The following is a 27,500-nucleotide window of genomic DNA, read 5'->3' on the forward strand; positions in this document are numbered from 1 at the left end:
ACACTTTGGTAGGAGACTGTGGAACGTGTCTGTGACACTTTGGTAGGTGGCTGTGGAACGTGTCTGTGACACTTTGGTAGGAGACTGTGAAACGTGTCTGTGACACTTTGGTAGGAGACTGTGGAACGTGTCTGTGACACTTTGGTAGGAGACTGTGGAACGTGTCTGTGACACTTTGGTAGGTGGCTGTGGAACGTGTCTGTGACACTTTGGTAGGAGGCTGTGAAACGTGTCTGTGACACTTTGGTAGGTGGCTGTGGAACGTGTCTGTGACACTTTGGTAGGTGGCTGTGGAACATGTCTGTGACACTTGTATGATGAGCGGTTCAGCATGTTCTGCTGCTTGGGAGTTTTCTCAGCGCCTCACTTCACGTTTGCGGAGGAGACTGAAGAGAGTCTAGCAAGCGAGACGAACACGAACAAGAATGTGTGTACTTTTCCCATCTCTGAAGACAAGTAGTCACCCAATGTGTCTCTCCTGCATGTCATTGTGCTGTCAGGTGTCTAATGAGTCTCTCCTGCATGTCATTGTGCTGTCAGCTGTCGTGAGATTTTATATTTGACTCAAACTATTAGCAAAAGTTGAAATATGATTTTATTGTAGAAACACATGATCATATGAGCTCTCCTCTCAGGCTACCTCCTTCCTAGCAACTCTAGAATAGAGAGCCGCAGGAACGAGTCCGGAAATCATCGATGCTAACAGTCCTGGTTCTTCACTGTTTTAGCCTATGGGAGTTTTGAATGGGTTTTTGGCGCGATGCTTCTAATAATCTCTCTGGGCAACGCTGGCTTAATCAAACGCGAACCAGTGTTTACTAATATCATCTTCACACACGAGGACCACTTTTATGAGTTTTGAAGCTTTTACGTGCCGCTAAAAGGGCGGCTAGCTAGCAAACGGCTAAATGAGACTACACTGTTGAGTCGATGGGGATATATACATCAATAACGTCACCACTTCAAAGGACGAACACGGAAATTCTCTTTCCCTCACCTGGTTCAGCCCGTTCAGCCCGGGGTAATCAGTGCACACATCAACAACAGTCCAGGTTGAGTGCTGACGTGACGTGGAAGCCTATGCGACAGTGTGTAGTTCTGGATTAGCTTAGCTCGAGCTGTTTACTTCTAGGGCTCGCATTTATGCTACAAAACTCATGAAAGTGGTCCTCATGTGTGAAGATTATCCGACTGAACTCTGGTTCGCGTTTGATTAAGCCAGCGTTGCCCAGAGAGATGATTAGAAGCATCGCGGCAAAAACCCATTAAAAAATCCCATAGACAGAAACAGTGAGGAACCAGGAAGTCCGGGACTTCCGCGTTCTGACTACAAAAATACGTCATCCCTGCGGCTCTCTATAGGCCTCAAACAGGAAGTGATGTCTGGGACACTGCTACTGCAGCCACAGCGCCCCCTCGGCCTTGGAGGACTAAATATTTTTATTTCACCACACAGGTGCAGACAGAGGAGAGCTTGGAGCTGTTCCGTGGCTTGGCGTTGGGCGCGGTCAGGAGGAGCGTGTGGAACCTGATGGAGAAGCCCTTCTCCTCCGTCCCTGCCAAGATGGTGGCCGTCGCCTCCGCCCTCTGCGTCCTGGTCTCTCTGGTCGCCATGACGCTCAACACCGTGGAGAAGATGCACTACAAGGTGTGTGTGTGTGTGTGTGTGTGTGTGTATGTGTGTGTGTGTGTGTGTGTGTGTGTGTGTGTGAGAGAGTCTATAGAGTGCAATGGGTTCTGTTACGGATTCAATAATTTTAAGCCAGATTTGAATAGGGATGTCAACTTTTATATTTCTTTTGATGACATAAAAGGCCCTTCGTGCCTTGTCTCTAAGTAAAGGTCATTCACCGCTTGGTGGAAGTGGCCTGTGGTGCAGGGGCCGGTTGCACCAACTGGTCTTACACTGGTCTTAAGCTAAGTTGGTCGTAACTTTACGACCTAACAGCTACGCCGGTTGCACCAAGATGGCTTAAGCCTTATTTTCACTACGACCAGGCGTAACTCCTACGCCTGGTCAGGAGGAGGCGTAGAGCCTGTCTGTAACAGAGATCTCCGCGGAGACCTTTTTGACCGTCATCGTCGTAACACCGCCAGTTCGCCGTCTTTGAAAGCACGACGTTAGATTATAACTAACTAGTTGTGTGGCTTAGCCTTCCAAAATGTTGCCGTAAATTTTTTAGAATGTAATACATAGAATTGGGAACGTTACATTCAATTTCATTCAGACTGTCTTTCTGGCTCAATCGCCGCCATTTTTCCCCCGGAGCGAGGGAGGGTGAGAGGCACCTTATTATGTGACGGTTTGACTTTGACTTATCCTTCCTTCTTTTTTCTGTATTATTTTGTTAGGGGTGCCAGCCAGGTCTCTCTCCTAGCATTTAAGAGTTAAGTCAGGGTTGTGTCATTCAGTCTTACCAAACCTCACAAAGGTGCACACAAAACAACATGTACACCCTGCACATTGAATGAACAAAGTTCAACCCAGCAAGAACAAATGCATTAAAGGCAAACATTAAAGGCAAACACAGAAACACTCAAATAATTTCAGACCACACCCAACAACTCAGTTTCAGTATATATTGTGCAAGAAATAGTTTCAGGGAAAAGTTCATTTCCAGTCCATATCCCTCAGTTCACCCAGGTAATCCAGTCCAGGATTTATGTCACACTTCTATACCAATTTACAGGGCGACTGACCCTCTTCAATGGACACCACCTCTCACAATCCCCAAGACACACACACAGACGGATTAAGCTTAATACAAACAATTTTATTAACATTCAAGGTAGCAAATAAAACACATGAGTGCCCCACAGTTCACTGTAGATAAATGTCAATCCCCACTCCTCCTTATCAGCTCGTCCCACCTAGATCAAACGATATCACCAGTAATACTTATTAGGCCAAAGTTATATTACACTCCATTCCAGGACACTGCAAGTTATCACACTACATGCGAAAAATCAAGCTCATGAACAATGTGTAAAATCAAGCCACGTAATACCAAACCATTAGGTTTAAGAGATGAAGCACATACTGAAACAGCTAAATCATTTCACACCACTTTTTCATCAGAGGAATAAAACAGCACACTACTTGGGCCTTTAGAGTAAGATCTGGGGTAACATTAATCACATAGGGGGTCCCACTGCAGTAAGGGCTGTGATTGTGATGTAGGCTATTTATCACAGGAAGAGGGGACACGACAACAGACCGGACAAAAACATGAAAGGAATGAAAGGAATGAAAAAAAGTAAAAATTCCAATTTGGCCAGCGCTGACCCAAATTGGAATACGCTAACTCAGTCCCGTACTGTGGCGTCTTCTTATGGCCTAATTGAGGATTAAAAAGTCTCTCCAAAGCTGCCGCTTACCGACCCCAGAGCTGATGCGCTGCGGCGCGGATAGCCAGTGAGAGAGCGGGCGAGTAGCCCCCGTCCCAGTCCAGGCAGCTGACTGCGTGCGTGCGGGCGCGCTCTGTCGTCCCCTCGGACCAGCGGAGCTAGACTTCGACCAATGATGTGGACTTGAGGGAGAAGGCAGCGGCGATACCGGTCGGGTGCAGTCAGTGGCGTTGATTTCCCCGTTTGCAGCTATGAGGACACAGAGAGAGCAGCACGGGATGAGAAGACTTGTTAACCATAGTGACACAACCTTGAAAGCCTATAGGCTTGTCTGGAAGCGACCGTCCCTTTTCGGTGGACTAGCGTGCGTGGATCAAATGAGCCGTTGTTCTCCTCCCGGCACGTCTGCTGCTCCTCCCGACACGTCTGCTGCTTGTCCCGCTGCCCAGTTTTTCTGTCGTCTCCCGTCCTGTCGCCGCCTCTTCACCCAGGTGCGCCGCTCCCCTCCAGGTGCGCCGGATCAGCCTAATTAGGATAGAAAAACACACCGGGCACAACACAACCAAATATCCTCCCCTCTACGCCCACCTGTCAATCATCCAGTCTTTCCACCCAAAGTCATCTTATACCCTACATCAAGATAGCTGTATAATTGCAGAGTTCACTTTGACCCGCGACATATTTACCCCCCCACTTTATCCTTGGTCGTCCCGACCAGTGTCCTAGCAGTACCTAGTGGGTTTTACCCCAAAGTTCGAGCGCTGCGATCGGCGCAACTCGGGTGAGCGCTGTCCATCACCTTCCACAGAGCTCCTTAACAGCTCCGGGGCGGCCTCTTCGGCTTGTTCCGGTCCTTGTGGCCCCCCAGGAAGTTCCCCGCCCCCCATAGAGTCTATTTCAGCTACTGACCCAGGCAACACAACAGGATTGGGAATGGCGGGCCCTACGGCCAGCCTAGGGGCCAATCCCAAAATGGGGGCAAACGGTAAAACAAACTGATGGTTAGCATTTGATTGGGTGAGAGTGCAGGGGCTCACCTCTGGCTCCAGGTCTTTCGGGGGCAGGTTGGCAGGGCAGGGTCGCAGATTATTTCGATGCATCGTCCGAACCGGCCCCTCCCTTCCTTCAGGCCGAATACAGTACACTGGTTGGTCTGGCCGGGCTTGGGAAACCACCACGTAGGGAGACGGGATCCAATAGGGTGCCAGCTTACCCTTCGCCCGCCGCCGGAAGTTTCGAAGGAACACTCTTTCTCCGGGCACTAAGGGAACGGCCCGGGCCTTCCGATCATAGCGAGCCTGGTCCCAGGACTGGCGCTGACTTGTGTGGGCTCGCACTCGGTTGTAAGTGTCGACTAATGTCATCTGGTGAGCCTGTATCCATGGATCCAGAGTACCCTTCTTTTGTGGAGGGACAACATCCAAGCTGAGATCCACAGGGAGGCGAGCATGTCTACCAAACAATACAAAATAGGGGGTGAAACCAGTGGTACAATGCACTGTGTTATTATAGGCTTGGACTAATGCAGGCAGCTTAACAGTCCAGAAAGGCTGCTCTTCTCCACTCAGAGTGGCCAAGAGGGAAAGCAGAGTCTTGTTAAACCGCTCGCACACACCGTTACCCTGCGGGTGATAAGGGGTAGTCCGGCTTTTCACACAGCCATACAAGTTACACAACTGACGCATAATGTCTGATTCAAAGGCACCTCCCTGATCTGTGAGGAGGCGCTCTGGGCAGCCGAATGGTTGGATAAGGGAGCCCCAGAGGGCTTTTGCAGTAGTTTGGGCCGTCTGATCCCTGGTCGGCACAACTACTGCATATTTAGAGAACAAGTCAGTCATCACCAGCATATATGGACAAGTGTCATTTGGCCGTCCTAGGGATAAAAAGTCCAAAGCCACTATCTCCCATGGGTAACTGCTCACTATGGGATGCATGGGTGCACGGACAACTGGCCCAGGCTTACTCACCACACATTCCAAACACTCCCGGGTCCATTCGGGGACGTCCATCCCCATAGATGGCCAGTAGAATCTGCGCCTCAAAAGACTCAGTGTCTTTTCCTGGTTGGCATGGCCTCCCGCCTTGTGGTACTCCTCCCATACCTCACGTCTGTTTGCAGATGGGACCACCAGCTGGGACACCGGCTGGCCAGTATCTGGTTCCTTTATTCTGCGGAAGAGAACACCATTTTGTAACTCCACCCTCGGCCACTCCCTCAACCATTTCCACAACTGACGAGGCAAAACCTTTCTTGCTTGGATTTTTGACACCCCTTGAGATTTTAACCGACACACTTGCATCACCTCAGGGTCACTCTGTTGCCGTTCCTTCCATACCCCTGAGTTCGTAGCTGTGCTGCTGGCCTCGGCCACTGCCGTTGCTACCCCATCTCCTTCCAGTTGAACAGTGTTCACCTTAGTATCCCTTGGCAGCCTGGACAGAATATCTGCATTCTTGTTAGCGGTGCCTGGCCGATACTTGACAGAAAAGGTGAAATTGGCTAACTGAGCTGCCCACCTCTGCTCTACTGCCCCCAACTTGGCGGTGCCTAAGTATACCAAGGGATTATTGTCAGTGTAAACCGTAAAGGTGGCGCCCCAGAGGTAGTCCTTGAACTTTTCAGTAACAGCCCATTTCAAGGCTAACAGCTCCAGTTTAAACGAGCTATAATTTTGATCATTACGTTCTGTTGAATTTAAACTTCGGCTGGCATAGGCAATCACACGCTCCCTCCCCTCCTGTACTTGCGATAACACTGCTCCCAGCCCACCTAAACTTGCGTCGGTATACAAGACAAAAGGCAGACTGAAATCAGCGTAAGCTAGAATTGGGGTATGTAATAGTGCATTCTTTAGCTTATCGAAGGCCTGCTGACATTCCTGGGACCACTGTACTGGTGCTGTGCCCATCCGAGCCTTCCCTTGCTGCAGATGATTCAGAGGGGCAGCAATCCTGGAGAAAGCTTGAATGAACCTGCGGTAATACCCAGCAAACCCCAGAAACGATTGAAGCTGGGAGACGGTCTGGGGCACTGGCCAGTCCTTGACAACTGCTGTCTTTTCAGGGTCAGTGGCCACGCCTTGCTGACTCACCCGATGGCCGAGATAGAGCACTTCCTTCCGGAAGAGTTGGCACTTGCTTGGCTGGAGCTTTAGCCCACGATCATGGAGTTTCTGGAACACCTGCCTCAAGTGCTCCAGGTGGCTGTGAAAACAAGGGGAAAACAGTATGATATCGTCCAAATAGATCAGCAAAAAATCATTCACTAGCCCACCCAAACACCGCTGCATGAGCCGTTGGAACGTCGCTGGTGCATTACATAGGCCGAAGGGCATACGATTAAACTGGAAAAGGCCTACGGGTGTTGCGAAGGCAGTCTTCTCCTTGTCCTTTGGATCCACCTCAACCTGCCAGTACCCACTTGCTAGGTCAAGGGTGGAATACCAAGCTGCCCCCTTGAGGTTGGTGAGCGACTCTTCGATCCTTGGCAGGGGGAAGGCATCTTTGTGAGTCACAGCATTAAGCCTCCTGTAGTCCACACAGAAACGCCAACTCCCATCCTTCTTCTTTACCAAGACCACAGGCGCAGCCCAGGGACTGGAACTTTCCTGTATTACTCCACTATCTAACATGCTCTGTAGCAGTGTCCGTAATTCTGGATACAGGGTAGGGGGAATAGGGCGGTACCTCTGCCGCAAAGGAGGAGCCTCACCTGTTGGAATGTGGTGTAGCACAGCATTGGTGTGGCCAAAATCGTCGTCATCAGCCGCAAACACCGCCAACCACTCCTGAATCAGGTTAGTAACTTGTCGTTGTTGTTCCTCCGTCAAACCTTCCCCCTGTAATGATAAGGCTGGATGATTCACTTTTTCTGCAGAGGCACTCACCCGTCGGACAGCCACTTCCACTTCGTCTGGGCCAGTGGGTCTTACAGTCAGCTCCGCCCCAGTGTGGATGGCCTCCGACTCAACCTGGGAAACCGCTGCAATGGCACATCGCTGGGGAAGTTCAATAGGGAATGGGTGAGGATTACATACACGAATCGGTACTTTACCTCCTTTCATGTGGCACAGAGTACGTGCCACTCGATACTCTTGATCGACGTCCCCCATGTCCTCCACCATCACACAGCAATCTGGCACTCCTGTGGCCTGTGGCACCTGCGCCCACACCATCATTTCACTCTCCGGCTCCAGCTGGACAGGACCTTGGCGTGGGAGTTTGGCTGTGCCACGGAAGTTGATGGTTGTCGGGACAGTGGCGTTCACCCGTCTACAGACAGCAAAGGCCTTGTCCCAGGCCGTGATACCAGCAGATGGCAGCTTGGATTTAAAGGCCGCCCCGCCGGGATGGTTGCCCCGAAATACAGTTCTCCAACAGTCTTCAATTACATTCATCCCCAACACTCCGTAGGTGGGCCCAAGGCAAGCATCATCTACAATAACTACACCCTTGTTCCGTAGCTGTACCCCACCCAGGTCCATATCAAAAACAGCATAGCCCACATACGGTATATGCAGGCCATTTGCCGCCGTCAGCTTGAGCCAAGTAATGTCATGTTTATCTCGGATTTCTTCATATTCAAAGTACTTCTTAAACAGGGAATGACTAAAAAAAGTTACTTGTGACCCAGTGTCCAAGATACATGGAACTTTGGTACCTCGAATGAGAATCTCCACTTCTGGGCTCCGACCAACAAAGGAGGCTTCCTCTGGTACGTTCTGTGTCCCGTCCTCGGCTGCCCGCCCGACAGCAACCGAGGAAACTAAAAATCCGACCCACGCCTCCGGGGGCATAGACGCCTGGTATGGCCCGCCTGTCCACACTCCAGGCAGATCGGCCGGCCATCTGCGTCCCACTGATATCGCGGGGTCTCCCTCCTGGTTCCCGCAGCGGGTCCACGGCCCCTGGGTTGGCGGCCCCAAGTTTCAGTCTGGTGAGGAAGCAAAGAAGGCAAGGCAGGTGCAGTAGTCAAAGCAGACAACTGAGTCTTAATTTCTTCAATCAGGGATTTCCCTAAAGCGGTAAACTGTTCAGTCACTTCCTGCCTGAGTTCAGTTTTTAAAGATTCCCTTAACTCTGACAAGTCCTTCAGGGTAGCAAACGTAGGTGGTGCCACCATTGCTTTAGGTTTATCGGTGTACGCATGGTAAGCTGGTTGGCCTTCACCACTACTAGTAGTTAACGATGTTGGGGGAACCACAGGGTCAGGGGGGTAAAAGGCCTGTAGGTCTTCCCCTCCACTACTAGTCTGCAGGGGCGGCAGCCATGGAGTAGTGTGGGTGTGATACGTTCTTAAATGTCCACCCCCACTGGCCTCACACTCCAGGGCTTTAGCCTCCGTACATACCTCAGAGAAGGACATTGCTGGCTTACGGCGTATTTCCCGCTGCAACTCCTGCTGGATGGGGCCGGATTGCAGTCCTCTGATGAACTGAGCTCGCAGCATCCTATCGTGGTCTTGTCCCGCCTCTGCTGGGCTCTTCACCTGCCACCTGTGGTAGATCTCACGGAAGTGTAGAATCCAAGCCCCCACACTCTCATCTGATTTCTGTCGACACTCAAAAAACTGAGCTCTCAATTGATCAATTGACTGGTCTCTTGCATAAAGAGAGGCCACAAAATCAAATATTTTGACATCAGTGCTTCTTTGCTCTAATGGTAGCAGCATTACCTCTCGTTTTGCATCGCCTTCTAATGCTAGTAACACAAAATCCACCTTGTGTTCAGCTGGTAGGCCCTGTGCCCTTAAATAAGCCTCAATTTTGGCCCGCCAATCACCAAATTTAACTGTACAATTCTGTCCTCCAAACGTTGGAATCCATGGACCCCCCATGAACCAAGGCATCAAACCAGGATTAACAGTACCAGTAGTGCTTGAGGAAGTAGTGGCTGTAGTAGTTAAAGGGTTATCTTGCCCCGAACCTGTGGCCCTATCCGTCATTGTGTGTCTTATGGGGATTGTCCTGCCTGACAACGCCAAAAATTTACTGGTGTCACACTTCTATACCAATTTACAGGGCGACTGACCCTCTTCAATGGACACCACCTCTCACAATCCCCAAGACACACACACAGACGGATTAAGCTTAATACAAACAATTTTATTAACATTCAAGGTAGCAAATAAAACACATGAGTGCCCCACAGTTCACTGTAGATAAATGTCAATCCCCACTCCTCCTTATCAGCTCGTCCCACCTAGATCAAACGATATCACCAGTAATACTTATTAGGCCAAAGTTATATTACACTCCATTCCAGGACACTGCAAGTTATCACACTACATGCGAAAAATCAAGCTCATGAACAATGTGTAAAATCAAGCCACGTAATACCAAACCATTAGGTTTAAGAGATGAAGCACATACTGAAACAGCTAAATCATTTCACACCACTTTTTCATCAGAGGAATAAAACAGCACACTACTTGGGCCTTTAGAGTAAGATCTGGGGTAACATTAATCACATAGGGGGTCCCACTGCAGTAAGGGCTGTGATTGTGATGTAGGCTATTTATCACAGGAAGAGGGGACACGACAACAGACCGGACAAAAACATGAAAGGAATGAAAGGAATGAAAAAAAGTAAAAATTCCAATTTGGCCAGCGCTGACCCAAATTGGAATACGCTAACTCAGTCCCGTACTGTGGCGTCTTCTTATGGCCTAATTGAGGATTAAAAAGTCTCTCCAAAGCTGCCGCTTACCGACCCCAGAGCTGATGCGCTGCGGCGCGGATAGCCAGTGAGAGAGCGGGCGAGTAGCCCCCGTCCCAGTCCAGGCAGCTGACTGCGTGCGTGCGGGCGCGCTCTGTCGTCCCCTCGGACCAGCGGAGCTAGACTTCGACCAATGATGTGGACTTGAGGGAGAAGGCAGCGGCGATACCGGTCGGGTGCAGTCAGTGGCGTTGATTTCCCCGTTTGCAGCTATGAGGACACAGAGAGAGCAGCACGGGATGAGAAGACTTGTTAACCATAGTGACACAACCTTGAAAGCCTATAGGCTTGTCTGGAAGCGACCGTCCCTTTTCGGTGGACTAGCGTGCGTGGATCAAATGAGCCGTTGTTCTCCTCCCGGCACGTCTGCTGCTCCTCCCGACACGTCTGCTGCTTGTCCCGCTGCCCAGTTTTTCTGTCGTCTCCCGTCCTGTCGCCGCCTCTTCACCCAGGTGCGCCGCTCCCCTCCAGGTGCGCCGGATCAGCCTAATTAGGATAGAAAAACACACCGGGCACAACACAACCAAATATCCTCCCCTCTACGCCCACCTGTCAATCATCCAGTCTTTCCACCCAAAGTCATCTTATACCCTACATCAAGATAGCTGTATAATTGCAGAGTTCACTTTGACCCGCGACATATTTACACCCGACCCATCCAGTCAGTTCAATGGTTCATAGTACCACAAAAAGTAATCCATTCCATTTACAGGTTTTCTTTTCACAGGTTATGTGCTCCCAGCAAAAAAGCCAGTCTGTCAGTCAGTCCAATATGCAGTCCGCGAATCCTTAACGGGTTTTGCTGCTGCGGGTGGGTGAGTGACGCTGGCTTCAGTGGCTTGGGTAAACAGCGAGAGAGCTGAAAGGAGAGCATCCGAGCAGAGAGGCAATGGAGCGATTTTTTGTTTGATGTCCCATCTGAGCGTGCTGCTCCGGCGGCGACGCACCTCTCGCTTTTTCCTCCTTCCTCAATTCAATGTTACTTTAGTTTTTTGTCCCATCTGGGGTGCCACTTAGCGTAGTGGCACAGTGCTCCAAGCAGGTCGCGAGGCACATTTTTTGCAACATCATCCAATCAGGGTGCATTCCCTGGCAATTCACATGGACGCGCATTGCTACGACCAGCATAGTTAAGACCAGACGTAAGCCGTGTTGGTGCAACAGGCGTAAATCCATGGTCTTAACTAAGACCGACGTAGGAGTTACGACCAGGCATAGTTAAGACCAGTTGGTGCAACCGGCCCCTGATGTTTAGAACAAGGTTGAGTATAACTTTTTTGTGTATTCTAGTAGATCAGTTCCCAGGAGGAATCGGCATTTGGGATCCTGATTTCTGGTTCTTTTTCTGGGAAATAAGAATTTTTGTCTTTTTTAGATTAACTGTCAGGGCCCAAGTCTGACAGAATGTGTGCAGCAGATCTACATGTTGCTGTAGTCCCTCCTTGGTTGAGGACTGAAGCACAAGATCGTCTGCAAATTTGACCTCTGTGTCTAGTAGAGGAATACCAGGTGCTAAACAGCAGCGTAACTACCATATATGCAGGGAACGCGACTGCATCGGGGCCCTGCGTGCTTGGGGCCCGGTCGCCCGGCTCGTGTGTGGCCGAGCGTCGGGTGTGTGGCCGAGCGTCGGCCGGGCCCCTGCTGTATATTGCAGCGCACTGGGTGAGTGCGCTTGTCAGCCTCTCTGGTGTTACACAGTTCCGGGAGGAATTGTGAAGTAGTGCCTGCCTGGTTTTCGACTCCACAGGAGCTCCAGACGGCCGGCCCGGGGCTCGACTCCACAGGAGCTGCAGACGGCCGGCCCGGGGCTCCACTCCGCTGCACGCCGAGGTGGGGTGCAGGGTGTCGGGCTCGCAGCACCGCTGCAGTGTGCTGCGCCATCCTATCAGGGCCCGGTTTGACCATCTTGCATCGGGGGCCCGGGGCTGACACGCTGCTAGTGCTGAAGACTGTTCCAGTTCTCTCGCCAGCGCTTTTATATAGATATTGAAGAGGGTGGGGCTCTGTGCAACAATCTCTGACACTCGGGACAACCATCGCCAAAAAACTCATTCTGAAGGAATGGAAGTCCTCCTCTCCCCCCTCTTTTCAGGTGTGGCTGATGGACATGATCTCTGTTATACAGATGGAGAGACTCGCGTCCCTGAGAGCCAACTCGCTTAAAAGATTCTTGACTATTTGGGACCATTTTTTGGCCTACTTTGATGAGGTTAAGAATGAATAGTGTCTGAGGCTCTCCTTTCTGGTTTCTTGTGGACCCCTTGCGTGGGACCCCATGCACAATATCTATTACAGATAAAAGCACCTTATGTGGCTGGTAGCAACATGTTGTAATGTTGAACGTTGATGTGTTTTTTTTTTCTCTTTTCTTTCTGAGCCTGTTTATTTGTCTTGTTTGTGTATTATTATTGTTCGACAAAGATTGAAAATAAAATATTGAAAAAAAAAAAGAAAAAGAGGGTGGGGCTCTGACTACATCCCTGTCTTTCTCCCCGACCTTGAACAAGGAAGTCTGTGTGCCTTTGTCCAAAAAAAACCCCGCAGCGCATCCAGCTTGGCAAAAATCTCGTCGATAAATACCCAGAGTTGTTCAAAGAGCAACAGAAATAGCAGATGTGATACATAAAATTATAACATTCCCTCAAATAAGTCGTCAAACGAGAGTTATTTTTTGTGACAAGCAACTTTTTTTCCGCAGCGTCGGAGTTTTAACGAGGAAATGCGCCAGCTGCAACAATCAGTCATCTTCCCGCCATGTATAACAATTTCTAATGGGATGTAGATTCCTTGGTTTAGAGATGCTTCTTGATTAGTTGTTGCTCTGTCCAAATACACTGTGATTTTGCTGTGACCTGACAAAGGGTGTGGGTGGGCTCGCGGTGAATGCTCTGAGATCATCTGTGTTGAGGTCTGTGATCCAGTAGTCCACAGTACTGCCAAGAGATGAGTTGTAAGTGTATCTACCATAGGAGTCCCCTCCTAGCCTAGCATTGACCATTAGTGCGACAGAGTTGTAAAAGTTGCGACCCATTTGTGTTGGTGATCTTTTTTGTCATAGTTGGGTCTCAGTGGGCACATGGGGAAGGTGAGACTGTCACCTCCAGGTAAATGTCTATCCCCTTGTTTGCTGTCAGGTTCTTCTCCGGTTCTGGAGTTGAGGTCACCACGAACTATAATATTTCCTTGGCTTTGGAAATTGTTTATTTCTTCTGTGTCTCTCTCCCCAGCCGGACCTGCCGAAACTGAAATAAACAAAATGCAAATACAAAGTTAAAATGTTTTGCCAACAGCTAGTTTATCAGTAACTTTGCAGGGCAAGTGTTGCTCTCTGAGAAGACAATAGATCAAACTCTTGGGGCGGAGCCAAAGTGCACTGATCCTAGAAATCAAACGCATGATCCACCAAGTTTTAATCCTACTGAAACCATATTGCATTGAAAAGTCCTAGATATTGACTTTTCTTTGCGATATTAACTTGTCTTGATGCACAAAAGAGAAGACTTGAGGCGACGGGTTCTGGTGACTCTTGTACTTTGATGATTTGAAAGTTTCTAAAGTCTTGACTTGAGATCTTGTATTTGTGTAAATCACTTAGATTGAGGGTGATTTAGATTTGTTCCAGCAGATGACTGAATTTAAATTCTGTTTTCTGAATTTGTATGGAATGATTGAATTTATTGAAGTTGAAACTGATTATAGGAATCAAACTTGTGATGCTCTTACCAAGTTTTTATCCGATTAAAACCCTATTGAAAAGATTCAAGATAATGTTGATAGCGAGTAATAGTGAGTAATCAGATTACAAATGTCTGTGCAGTATGCAGCGCAGCGATCACAGCAATAGCAGAAGATGACGCGAACAGAAAAAACAATCTCAAATTATAAATGATTAAGTACAAGGTAAAAGCCCTTTCAAGTGATAATTAATGGGCTCCATAGATAAAGTCCTAGATATTTTCTTTTCTTTTGGATATTAAATTGATACTGGGCTCTTATTTGTTCAGACGGTATTTATTGTCATTTTCCAGCTGGAACACGTGGAGACGTTCTGCATCGCCGCCTTCACCGCGGAGTACCTGCTCCGCTTGGCCTCGACCCCCGACCTGAGGCGCTTTGGGCGCAGCGTGCTGAACGCCGTCGACCTGATCGCCATCCTGCCGCTCTACCTGCAGGTGATGCTGGAGGGCTTCGAGGACGAAGACTCACACCCGCACGCAGGAGACATCGAGACCGTGGCCCGCGTTGGAAAGGTGAGACGGAGAGGTCAGGTTTTTACAGCACTTTCAACTTTTGTACCAAAGTGCTTTATAGAATTTGCTCATAAGAGAGAAGAATAACTAGAGACCATCTTGGCATGGCATCACTCCAGTCATGACGCCCACGACGCAAGGTGAATGTGGGCCAGGGACATTAAAAAAAATTTTGTCTCTTCCTTTCTTTCCTTTCTTTCTTTTTTTTTTTTCTTTCTTCCTCTCTTCCTTTATTTATTTATTCTTCCTTTTTGTTTTTCGGGGAGGGGGGGCACTTTGCACCTTGCTTGGACCACATGCATTTTCGAACTCGGCCTTCATTGTGATCTCAACTACACACCTGTGAAGTTTCGTGACACTATTGCAATGACACAATCTGTCCACAGACCTAAACACACACAGACTCACAAGGTGAAAACAACACAGACGTAAACACACACAGACTCACAAGGTGAAAACAACACAGACGTAAACACACACAGACTCACAAGGTGAAAACAACACAGACGTAAACACACACAGACTCACAAGGTGAAAACAACACAGACCTAAACACACACAGACTCACAAGGTGAAAACAACACAGACGTAAACACACACAGACTCACAAGGTGAAAACAACACAGACGTAAACACACACAGACTCACAAGGTGAAAACAACACAGACGTAAACACACACAGACTCACAAGGTGAAAACAACACAGACCTAAACACACACAGACTCACAAGGTGAAAACAACACAGACCTAAACACACACAGACTCACAAGGTGAAAACAACACAGACCTAAACACACACAGACTCACAAGGTGAAAACAACACAGACCTAAACACACACAGACTCACAAGGTGAAAACAACACAGACGTAAACACACACAGACTCACAAGGTGAAAACAATACCAGGCAAAACCCGCCGACTAGAACCAATGGTGCTGGACACGCGGCAAAGACGAGGCCGACAGACGCTCATGGCCTGGCCTGCACCAACGGCCCAGATGTTGCTGGTGTGTGGGCTTAAGGTGGTGCACTACTGTAGCTCATACAGGGTCAAGATGTCTGTTACAGTATGTAGCTTGTTGCCGGACCCAAATGTGCTATAAAAGTGATCAGTAAAATCTTACTGGATACAGGAAAAGTTTAGGAGACATGTGACAAAGGTCCTGAAATATTGATCTTTCTTCTGCTTCTTCTGTCTGCAGCTTGGTCAGGTTCTGAAGATCATGCGTCTGATGCGTATCTTCAGGATCTTGAAGCTGGCTCGTCACTCCACCGGCCTGCGCGCCTTCGGCTTCACACTGAGGCAGTGCTACCAACAGGTGAGACGTTGAACCTGCTGTCGAGTAGCCTGATCACATGACCTCACATCCTGTTTCGCTCTATAGGCTGAGGCCACGTCTCGTCATAGACACTGGTTTAGCTGGCTCAGCCTGGCTGGGGGCGTGGCCAGGGTGGGGTAAAAACCCCCGTTCTATCCATTCAGCAAAGTTAGAATTTAGCTGATAGCCCAGCCCAGGCAGACACGATCGGGGATTTAACCACCGCAGTAAACGCACATCTGAGCAGACGTCTTGTGTTCTGCTCTACAACCCCCAAACCTGTAGTTTAGAGCCGCAGCAGCGTCTTTTGGTGAGTCAGCCCATGAGATATATGAGCGGTTTTACCCCACTCGCGTGCCAGCCGTTTAACATTTTGTGGGCGTTCCCAGACATGCGGACTGTCTCTATGTATGTAGTCTGGACTTCCAGCTGACCACATCGATTTCAGTGGGTGGGAATAGTTGCCTTGACAGACAAATCCTTCAGCCAATCCGCATCGCCAAACCCAGTCCAACTCCACTCGGAAGGCCGGCAAAAACGTCTTTTCCGCCGAGAAGCTCTGCTGGTGCCCTTATACCCTGGTACCAGGATGCTGGTGCCCTTATACCCTGGTACCAGGATACCCATATTCTTGTTTAATTGTTATTGAGTCTATTCTGCAATAACTGCACTATACTGGATGTTTACTCTACTAACATTAAAGGATGGGTTTACCGATGGGGAATATGAATATATATTAATTCTTAAAAAATCTTAAATTTCGAATCCGTTGAAATTTTTGAAATTGCTTGTTCACAGCCAGAGAAAAAAAAAATGAAAAAAAAAAAAAAAAAAAAAAAAAAAAAAATGGGCCAGGTGACGCGTTTCGACGCGAAACGCGTCACCTGGCCAATTTTTTTTTTTTTTTTTCCTGATTCGAAATTTAAGATTTTTTAAGAATTAATATATATTCATATTCCCCATCGGTAAACCCATCCTTTAACGTTACCGCTCGTTCAATCTGGTCTGACGACTAATATGACTCTGGGACAGACAGCCGATATTTTGGGGTTCCCGCTGTAGCGAACGTCCCGCCCCTCCCGTCATTGTGTACAGTTCGACGACGTCTCAATGCAGCTATTTATTATTATAATAATAATAATAATTATTATTATTATTATTATTATTATTATTAGCTGAAATGTCGTCTGGACTTACAATCGATCAGCCCCCACTTCGTTCTCGCATCAACAGGACTATAAACAATAACTGCAGCACACAGGACTGTGTGACGCAGTCCCTGATTGGCCCGGTTACATTGTCATTTTTGGAAATGGCCGTCGGGGGCGGGTTGAAGACGTCCAGACTGACGGGTGGAGCCAAACAGAATGTGAGGTCACGTGATCAGGATGGTTTACAAGTCTGTTGATGCCACCCGATCTGGAGAATGTACCTGAATGTCCAAATAAAAACATGCATGCAAACTTCAGACCAGTATTAAGCCTGAAGCTGTGTTCCTCTGTGCAGGTGGGCTGTTTGCTGCTGTTCATTGCCATCGGGATCTTCATGTCTTCAGCCATGGTCTACACTGTGGAGCATGACGCCTACAACACCAACTTCACATCCATCCCACACGCATGGTGGTGGGCTGCTGTGAGTCTATACACACACACACACACGCACACACACACGCACACGTGTGCGCGCACACAGACACACACACGCACACACACACACACACACATGCATGCATGCCTCTGCATGTCTCCTTCTCAGTGTCTAAACTAAATGCCAAAAACAAATAAATAAACCAAGACTTGAATACATTATAGTATATATATGAATATATATATATATATTTCATTCTATAAATCATATCCATTTTGGGAGGGGGGGGATGTACTACCTGAAATTCATCAGGCAATATAGTAATACTATCTATCCGTCCGTCTATACTTCCTGTCCCCTTGTTCGGGCCACACCCAGCACCGATCTTTGCCTTCATTGTGTTCTCAACAACACACCTGTACATTTCCGTGACCTCATCTTGCACGGTTATGATGCTATCCATCCACAGACACAGACACGGTTATGATGCTATCACGCTAACACAGACACGGTTATGATGCTATCACGCTAACACAGACACGGTTATGATGCTATCACGCTAACACAGACACGGTTATGATGCTATCACGCTAACACAGACACGGTTATGATGCTATCACGCTAACACAGACACGGTTATGATGCTATCACGCTAACACAGACACGGTTATGATGCTATCACGCTAACACAGACACGGTTATGATGCTATCACGCTAACACAGACACGGTTATCACGCTAACACAGACACGGTTATGATGCTATCACGCTAACACAGACACGGTTATGATGCTACCACGCTAACACAGACACGGTTATGATGCTATCACGCTAACACAGACACGGTTATGATGCTATCACGCTAACACAGACACGGTTATGTTGCTATCACGCTAACACAGACACGGTTATGATGCTACGACGCTAACACAGACACGGTTATGATGCTACCACGCTAACACAGACACGGTTATGATGCTACCACGCTAACACAGACACGGTTATGATGCTACCACGCTAACACAGACACGGTTATGTTGCTATCACGCTAACACAGACACGGTTATGATGCTATCACGCTAACACAGACACGGTTATGATGCTATCACGCTAACACAGACACGGTTATGATGCTATCACGCTAACACAGACATGGTTATGATGCTATCACGCTAACACAGACACGGTTATGATGCTATCACGCTAACACAGACACGGTTATGATGCTATCACGCTAACACAGACACGGTTATGATGCTACCACGCTAACACAGACACGGTTATGATGCTATCACGCTAACACAGACACGGTTATGATGCTATCACGCTAACACAGACACGGTTATGATGCTATCACGCTAACACAGACACGGTTATGATGCTATCACGCTAACACAGACACGGTTATGATGCTACCACGCTAACACAGACACGGTTATGTTGCTATCACGCTAACACAGACACGGTTATGTTGCTATCACGCTAACACAGACACGGTTATGTTGCTATCACGCTAACACAGACACGGTTATGATGCTATCACGCTAACACAGACACGGTTATGATGCTATCACGCTAACACAGACACGGTTATGATGCTACCACGCTAACACAGACACGGTTATGATGCTATCACGCTAACACAGACACGGTTATGATGCTATCACGCTAACACAGACACGGTTATGATGCTATCACGCTAACACAGACACGGTTATGATGCTATCACGCTAACACAGACACGGTTATGATGCTATCACGCTAACACAGACACGGTTATGTTGCTATCACGCTAACACAGACACGGTTATGATGCTATCACGCTAACACAGACACGGTTATGATGCTATCACGCTAACACAGACACGGTTATGATGCTATCACGCTAACACAGACACGGTTATGATGCTATCACGCTAACACAGACACGGTTATGTTGCTATCACGCTAACACAGACACGGTTATGATGCTATCACGCTAACACAGACACGGTTATGATGCTACCACGCTAACACAGACATGGTTATGATGCTACCACGCTAACACAGACACGGTTATGATGCTACCACGCTAACACAGACACGGTTATGATGCTATCACGCTAACACAGACACGGTTATGTTGCTATCACGCTAACACAGACACGGTTATGATGCTATCACGCTAACACAGACACGGTTATGTTGCTATCACGCTAACACAGACACGGTTATGATGCTATCACGCTAACACAGACACGGTTATGTTGCTATCACGCTAACACAGACACGGTTATGATGCTATCACGCTAACACAGACACGGTTATGTTGCTATCACGCTAACACAGACACGGTTATGATGCTATCACGCTAACACAGACACGGTTATGTTGCTATCACGCTAACACAGACACGGTTATGTTGCTACCATGCTAACACAGACACGGTTATGTTGCTATCACGCTAACACAGACACGGTTATGTTGCTATCACGCTAACACAGACACGGTTATGTTGCTATCACGCTAACACAGACACGGTTATGATGCTATCACGCTAACACAGACACGGTTATGATGCTATCACGCTAACACAGACACGGTTATGATGCTATCACGCTAACACAGACACGGTTATGTTGCTATCACGCTAACACAGACACGGTTATGATGCTATCACGCTAACACAGACACGGTTATGATGCTATCACGCTAACACAGACACGGTTATGATGCTATCACGCTAACACAGACACGGTTATGATGCTATCACGCTAACACAGACACGGTTATGATGCTACCACGCTAACACAGACACGGTTATGATGCTATCACGCTAACACAGACACGGTTATGATGCTATCACGCTAACACAGACACGGTTATGATGCTATCACGCTAACACAGACACGGTTATGATGCTATCACGCTAACACAGACACGGTTATGATGCTATCACGCTAACACAGACACGGTTATGATGCTATCACGCTAACACAGACACGGTTATGTTGCTATCACGCTAACACAGACACGGTTATGTTGCTATCACGCTAACACAGACACGGTTATGTTGCTATCACGCTAACACAGACACGGTTATGATGCTATCACGCTAACACAGACACGGTTATGATGCTATCACGCTAACACAGACACGGTTATGTTGCTATCACGCTAACACAGACACGGTTATGTTGCTATCACGCTAACACAGACACGGTTATGATGCTATCACGCTAACACAGACACGGTTATGTTGCTATCACGCTAACACAGACACGGTTATGATGCTATCACGCTAACACAGACACGGTTATGTTGCTATCACGCTAACACAGACACGGTTATGATGCTATCACGCTAACACAGACACGGTTATGTTGCTATCACGCTAACACAGACACGGTTATGATGCTACCACGCTAACACAGACACGGTTATGTTGCTATCACGCTAACACAGACACGGTTATGATGCTATCACGCTAACACAGACACGGTTATGATGCTACCACGCTAACACAGACACGGTTATGATGCTATCACGCTAACACAGACACGGTTATGATGCTATCACGCTAACACAGACACGGTTATGATGCTATCACGCTAACACAGACACGGTTATGATGCTATCACGCTAACACAGACACGGTTATGATGCTATCACGCTAACACAGACACGGTTATGATGCTACCACGCTAACACAGACACGGTTATGTTGCTACCACGCTAACACAGACACGGTTATGATGCTACCACGCTAACACAGACAGACAGCTGGCAAAGTACTCAAAACGGCTTCTGTGGTAGTTCTTGCTACAAGACACAGACAGAAAGCGTAACAAATGAGAGTACACCACAAACACTACATCACTTCACAACAACCCTCCCAGACTCACGAGGTGAGAAACCACACTGCTGCGGCTCGTCGACTTCAAATCAAAGTTCTCCTCCGTCTCTCTGTCCCCTCCCTGCAGGTGAGTATCTCCACGGTGGGCTACGGCGACATGTCTCCGGAGACCAGCCTGGGCCGCGTCTTCGCCTTTGCCTGCATCTCGTTCGGCATCATACTGAACGGCATGCCCATCTCCGTGCTCTACAACAAGTTCTCCGCCTACTACGCCCAGCTCAAGTCCCACGAGTTCACCGCCATCCGCAAGGCCCGCGGCCAGCTGCTCCTCGCCCGCCGGGTCACCACGAGGCTCGGCGCGTGCTGCGAGGAACAGGGATGAATGATGTTGGATTTTCTTTTCTTTTTTAAACAATATCCTATCCAATAAACAAGTTGAAAATCAGCCAGTTGGGTCAGACAATTTAATCTTTTTATTTTTTCCTATAAACATTATCCATGAGCTAACGCACGAGTCAGATCACCCCATCTACAGTATTGTCACTCATTTTGAGAAAGAATTTGAATGAAAACAGTGAAATGACGCCACCACCTTGACAGACTGTTTCTTCACTTGTTTTAGGAAATATAACTAGATAGAGAATAGAGATGTTTTCCCGTTTTGAGAAAGCAAGAAAATGACACATAACATAACCTATAATGTGCTTTATTTTCATGCCAAAAAGGATTTTGTCAAGGTAGATGTATGTTTATTTATTTATTTATTTAAAAGGCGTGCTGATGCCCCTATCCCTCCCACCCTGTAGCTCCCTAGATGTATATGTCCTGTCCCGAATACCTAACCCCACCCTGCCCCTGCCCTTTCTTAACCTCCACATGTGTCTGTCCAACACCTGTCCTTAGTTAGGTTACACGTTTAGCTGTTAATTGTAAAGCGTCTTTGAGTATTAAGAAAAGCGCTATATAAGACCGATTATTATTATTATTATTATTATTATGACCATTTCAAGCCTGCCACCTTTCATATTTTCATACTTTTGAAACACAGTGAATGAAAGGTCATGGGTTCATAACAGAGCTGTGGACAGTTTACATCCTTTTCCCCCCCACTCTGTTTAATCCACACATGCATATATGTGTACCAGAGCTGTTTGCACCATCATTATATCACCACCACCACCACCATCATCATCATCAGCATCCTTACTGTAATGGAGTATGAATAAGCAACACAGATCCATGCCCCAACCATTAGTCTCTCTCTCACTCTCTCACACGCACTCGTACTGTCCACCCTCTAAACCTCTAAGATGTAATCCAGGATCCACACGACTGAAATGAATAATGTCACATCTGGACAATGGATATGGGACCAATTTATCTACCCCCCCCCCCCCCCCCCCCCCATCTCCCTCTCGTATCATAAAGCCCTATATCTCTCTCTATTAAACATAAGCCCTCCTGGTTGTGATGGAACATGTAAGATTGAATCTTGCAAAGCCGATTTGGAAGCAGCGTTCTTGGCCTCGACAAGTCAGATTAGAGACACTCAAGGTCACTCAAGGTGTGTGTGTGTGTGTGTGTGTGTGTGTGTGTGTGTGTGCGTGTGCGCGTGACGCACTAGCTACTCCACAATTCGTAACTGTCCAGTTTCTGTTGCTGATGGAGAGACATAAACTGTGTATTCTGTAATGAATGTGATTTAAAATGTAGCCAATAGGCTACAATTCTTCAGTAAAAAATATACAAAGTACAATGACTGATTACTCAGTGGTGTTTTGTGCCCGGCGAACATGGTTACTGCCAGCAGACAGCAGGTTTACCTAACGTAGTTGACATTCTAGCTCGTCCTCACAATTCAATTGTCATATGTACGACTAATAGCGTGCCATTGAGTCATACGTCGTCATTCCATTTTGTTTCTTACATATTTTATTCATAGCATTTTGATTTAACACAAACACAATCAGACAGAGGACAAGACAAAGGGAAGACAAGTAAAAACAAAACAACTGCCATCTCACAGAGAAGTGCTCTTATGCATATCAGTCCATACAGTCCATTAATTAATACAATGTCCACAGATGAGTTGAGGATCAGAGAATGAGTCCGTAAAAGCAAATCCATGCAGGGTCGAGGAAAGACCAGAGAAGGGTTAGGAAAGTTCAGGTTAAATTAAATCCTGGCGGTTCAACTTTCAGTACAAAACAGTGCTGTCAGTTAAGCCACGTCATCATTCCATCTGAACTAAATTAACTTTTTGAACTTGAGCACAGAATTGTGTTATTTTGTCAGGACATGACTCAGAAGCATATGAAATATCGTAAAAATGACAAAATACACTGGAGGGTGGCTTGAAATAATCTTAAAAGAAGTGGAACTAGAACAAGACTGATTATTTCCAGCTTTAAATATGATGTCTAGTAGCACTCAGGCTCTTCTAACTTTCGTCTCAAGACGAGCCCTCCAATCGACCAGCCAGTTTTCGTTAGGTAATCTGTGTCATTAAACTCACCTTATTTCTGCACTTTGAAGTCACAGGTAGGGTCGCATGGGGCAAACTTATATCGGAAGCCTAGTTGCTCAAAAAAGTGAGTGGTTATTGTTATAAAATACAAAGTGTGGTGAAAAGCATCTACTTCTTGCTCTACCAGCATCTGTTAAGCTGTGTTCACACCGACCTATTAAAGTTTTTCGCTGGCATCAAGTTTACATATAAAGTCAATGCAAACGAGCGATTGAGCGTATATTCGCCCGGGAGAAAAATCGCTGGGCGTCCGAGCGACAGACCGAGCGATAGGGCGAAAATTCGCTCGTCGCCCGAGATGAAATATCCCAACTCGAGCGAAATTTCGCTGGCAAAAGTCGCTTGCCGCCCAACGCTGATTGGCTGCCGTGTGAGTCAAGGATCACACTGGCTTGGAACAAACCGCTGGTTTATTAGTGTGGCAACAAACCGCATTGACAGGCTGACAGCTGACATGAAGTGAAGTCTGTACTACCGGTATAGACCCACAAGCTTGCGTTAGGAGCATGCTGATAGGCTTAGCTTGTAAACAAATACGGTGGCTCGTAGTGGACAAACATCATGACATTGCGTTTTCATCCTGATTCCTGTCTAACCTTAGCCACCAGATGTCCGTCAATTCTTGTGCCAGTTGATGAGCGATTTAAACACAGCGACAGAGCGATTCCAAAGGGTTGAATCGAGTGACACGGAGAAAAATAAATATCTCGGTGTGAACACAGCTTTAGCCGAGACATGCGCACTGGATGGCAACATTTCTTCTTCTACCAACATCTTAAGGCGCCACAGCCCTCTGGCCCTGCAGTGATTACACACAGCCCTCTGGCCCTGCAGTGATTACACGCAGCACTCTGGCCCTGCAGTGATTACATGCAGCACTCTGGCCCTGCAGTGATTACATGCAGCACTCTGGCCCTGCCGTGATTACACGCAGCACTCTGGCCCTGCAGTGATTACACACAGCCCTCTGGCCCTGCAGTGATTACATGCAGCACTCTGGCCCTGCAGTGATTACACGCAGCACTCTGGCCCTGCCGTGATTACACGCAGCACTCTGGCCCTGCAGTGATTACACACAGCACTCTGGCCCTGCAGTGATTACACACAGCCCTCTGGCCCTGCTGTGATTACACACAGCACTCTGGCCCTGCAGTGATTACACGCAGCACTCTGGCCCTGCAGTGATTACACGCAGCACTCTGGCCCTGCAGTGATTACACACAGCACTCTGGCCCTGCTGTGATTACATGCAGCACTCTGGCCCTGCAGTGATTACACACAGCACTCTGGCCCTGCAGTGATTACACACAGCACTCTGGCCCTGCAGTGATTACACACAGCACTCTGGCCCTGCTGTGATTACACACAGCACTCTGGCCCTGCAGTGATTACACACAGCACTCTGGCCCTGCCGTGATTACACACAGCCCTCTGGCCCTGCAGTGATTACACACAGCCCTCTGGCCCTGCAGTGATTACATGCAGCACTCTGGCCCTGCAGTGATTACACGCAGCACTCTGGCCCTGCCGTGATTACACGCAGCACTCTGGCCCTGCAGTGATTACACACAGCACTCTGGCCCTGCAGTGATTACACACAGCCCTCTGGCCCTGCTGTGATTACACACAGCACTCTGGCCCTGCAGTGATTACACGCAGCACTCTGGCCCTGCAGTGATTACACGCAGCACTCTGGCCCTGCAGTGATTACACACAGCACTCTGGCCCTGCTGTGATTACATGCAGCACTCTGGCCCTGCAGTGATTACACACAGCACTCTGGCCCTGCAGTGATTACACGCAGCACTCTGGCCCTGCTGTGATTACACACAGCACTCTGGCCCTGCTGTGATTACACACAGCACTCTGGCCCTGCAGTGATTACACACAGCACTCTGGCCCTGCAGTGATTACACACAGCACTCTGGCCCTGCAGTGATTACATGCAGCACTCTGGCCCTGCAGTGATTACACGCAGCACTCTGGCCCTGCTGTGATTACACACAGCACTCTGGCCCTGCAGTGATTACACGCAGCACTCTGCAGCTGTGGCGGCACCTTAAAATGTCAGAAGGACACACACCCAAAAGTGGTTACTCTCCTGTGTGTTGTCTCATATGTGACTTCAACTGTCCTCCTCGACTATAACTTTTACCACAGACGGAGCAATTAAATGGTTTCTCTCCTGTGTGGACTCTCATATGCACATTTAAGTTTCCTATCTGACTATAACCTTTACAACAGACTGAGCAAATAAATGGTTTCTCGCCTGTGTGGACTCTCATGTGCATCTTTAAAGCTTCTCCATGAACAAAATGTTTACAACAGACTGAGCATGTGAATGGCTTCTCTCCTGTGTGGACTCCCATGTGTCTCTTCAACGTTCCTTCCTGACGGAAACTTTTACCACAGACTGAGCAAGTAAATGGTTTCTCTCCCGTGTGGACTATCATATGCACCTTTAAGTTTTGTTCACAAACTAAACGTTTACCACAGACTGAGCAAGTAAATGGTTTATCTCCTGTGTGGACTCCCATGTGTCTCTTGAAAGTTCCTTCTTGACCAAAACTTTTACCACAGACTGAGCAAGTAAACGGTTTCTCTCCTGTGTGGACTCTCATATGCACCTTCAAGTGTCCTTTATGACAATAACTTTTACCACAGACTGAGCAAGTAAATGTGTTCTCTCCTGTGTGTACTCGCATATGCACATTCAAGTTTCCTATGCGACTATAACCTTTGCCACAGACTGAGCAATTAACTGACTTCTCTCCAGTGTGGACTCTCATGTGTATCAGCAGATGACTCCTGTGGTCAAATATTTTACCACACTCTGAGCAACTAAAGCATTTCTCCCCAAGTTCTTCATCATTTTTCAGTGAGTCTAAACCTGAGTGAGGTTCACTAGTCTCCATCCAATCATCATCAATGTCTTCAGGTTCAGGAGAGTCTAAAGTCTTGCCATCACTAGTTGGTTGTAAATCATTATCTGAATCTTCAAGTTCAACTTCAACTTCAGTAGCCAAGTTCCTGACTGGTTCTGATGCTCCACAGTCCTCCCCATCAGCTTCTGTTTGCATCTGTTCAGTTGAGCTGCTGGGTACAGGCTCTGTCTCTCTGTTCTCCTCAGTTTGGCTTTGATGAAGCTCTGAGGACTGAGGTTTCTCTTCATCATCTTCACTCTTCACAGGGGCAGGAGTGAATGGGAACTGGGTGATACGGGCCTCCTCGAGCCCTTGAGGCTGCTCTCCCTCCTGACTGATCCAGAGTTCCTCCTGTTCCTCTTTAATGTGTGGGGGCTCTGGATCCTCCTGAAGCTGCTCTCCCTCCTGACTGATCCAGAGTTCCTCCTGTTCCTCTTTAATGTGTGGGGGCTCTGGGTCCTCCTGAAGCTGCTCTCCCTCCTGACTGATCCAGAGTTCCTCCTGTTCCTCTTTAATGTGTGGGGCCTCTGGGTCGTCCTGGTCCAGACTGGGGCTCCACTGCTGCTGCAGAGAGGGAACCTCTTCTTTACAGACCAACACCTGCTGGACGTCTGTCGGTACAAATTAAATACAGACATATTTACATTAAGGAAACGTGATTGGGTCTTAATACTATAAAGATAACTGGCCCACTCATATCTAAAAATGATAATTACAAAGATAAAGATTTCAAATGTTATTGGAAAATAGAATGTCTGTGATCCCACTATTATAAGTATTTATTATACTGCTTTGTTGAATACTCAATTTTGATTGGTCAATCACAGCATTCTACTGCTATAGAGACAGTCGGCATGTGTGGGAACGACCACAAAATGCCATACGGCTGGCGAGTGGGGTAAAACTGCCGATATATCTCAATGGGCTGACTCATCAAAGGACGGTGCTGCAGCTCTACACTACAGGATTGGCGATTCTAGAGCAGAA

General features: G+C 47.8%; 1 protein-coding gene across 1 annotated transcript in view; it reads left to right on the forward strand.

The window, feature by feature from the left end:
* The window catches only part of LOC310777702 (potassium voltage-gated channel subfamily V member 2-like), a gene marked incomplete at both ends in the record, with an annotated part of 47,898 nt that overhangs the window by 13,780 nt on the left and 6,618 nt on the right, over positions 1-27,500 (forward strand). The window contains 5 exons of the mRNA XM_083638075.1: positions 1,457-1,648; positions 14,076-14,321; positions 15,525-15,641; positions 17,148-17,273; positions 21,190-21,413. Coding sequence (XP_083494201.1) covers positions 1,457-1,648; positions 14,076-14,321; positions 15,525-15,641; positions 17,148-17,273; positions 21,190-21,413 — 905 coding nt within the window. The remainder of the gene's footprint in view (positions 1-1,456; positions 1,649-14,075; positions 14,322-15,524; positions 15,642-17,147; positions 17,274-21,189; positions 21,414-27,500) is intronic.

This window comes from Poromitra crassiceps (assembly GCF_964638095.1).
Source record: "Poromitra crassiceps genome assembly, chromosome: 6".
Lineage (NCBI taxonomy): Eukaryota > Metazoa > Chordata > Actinopteri > Beryciformes > Melamphaidae > Poromitra > Poromitra crassiceps.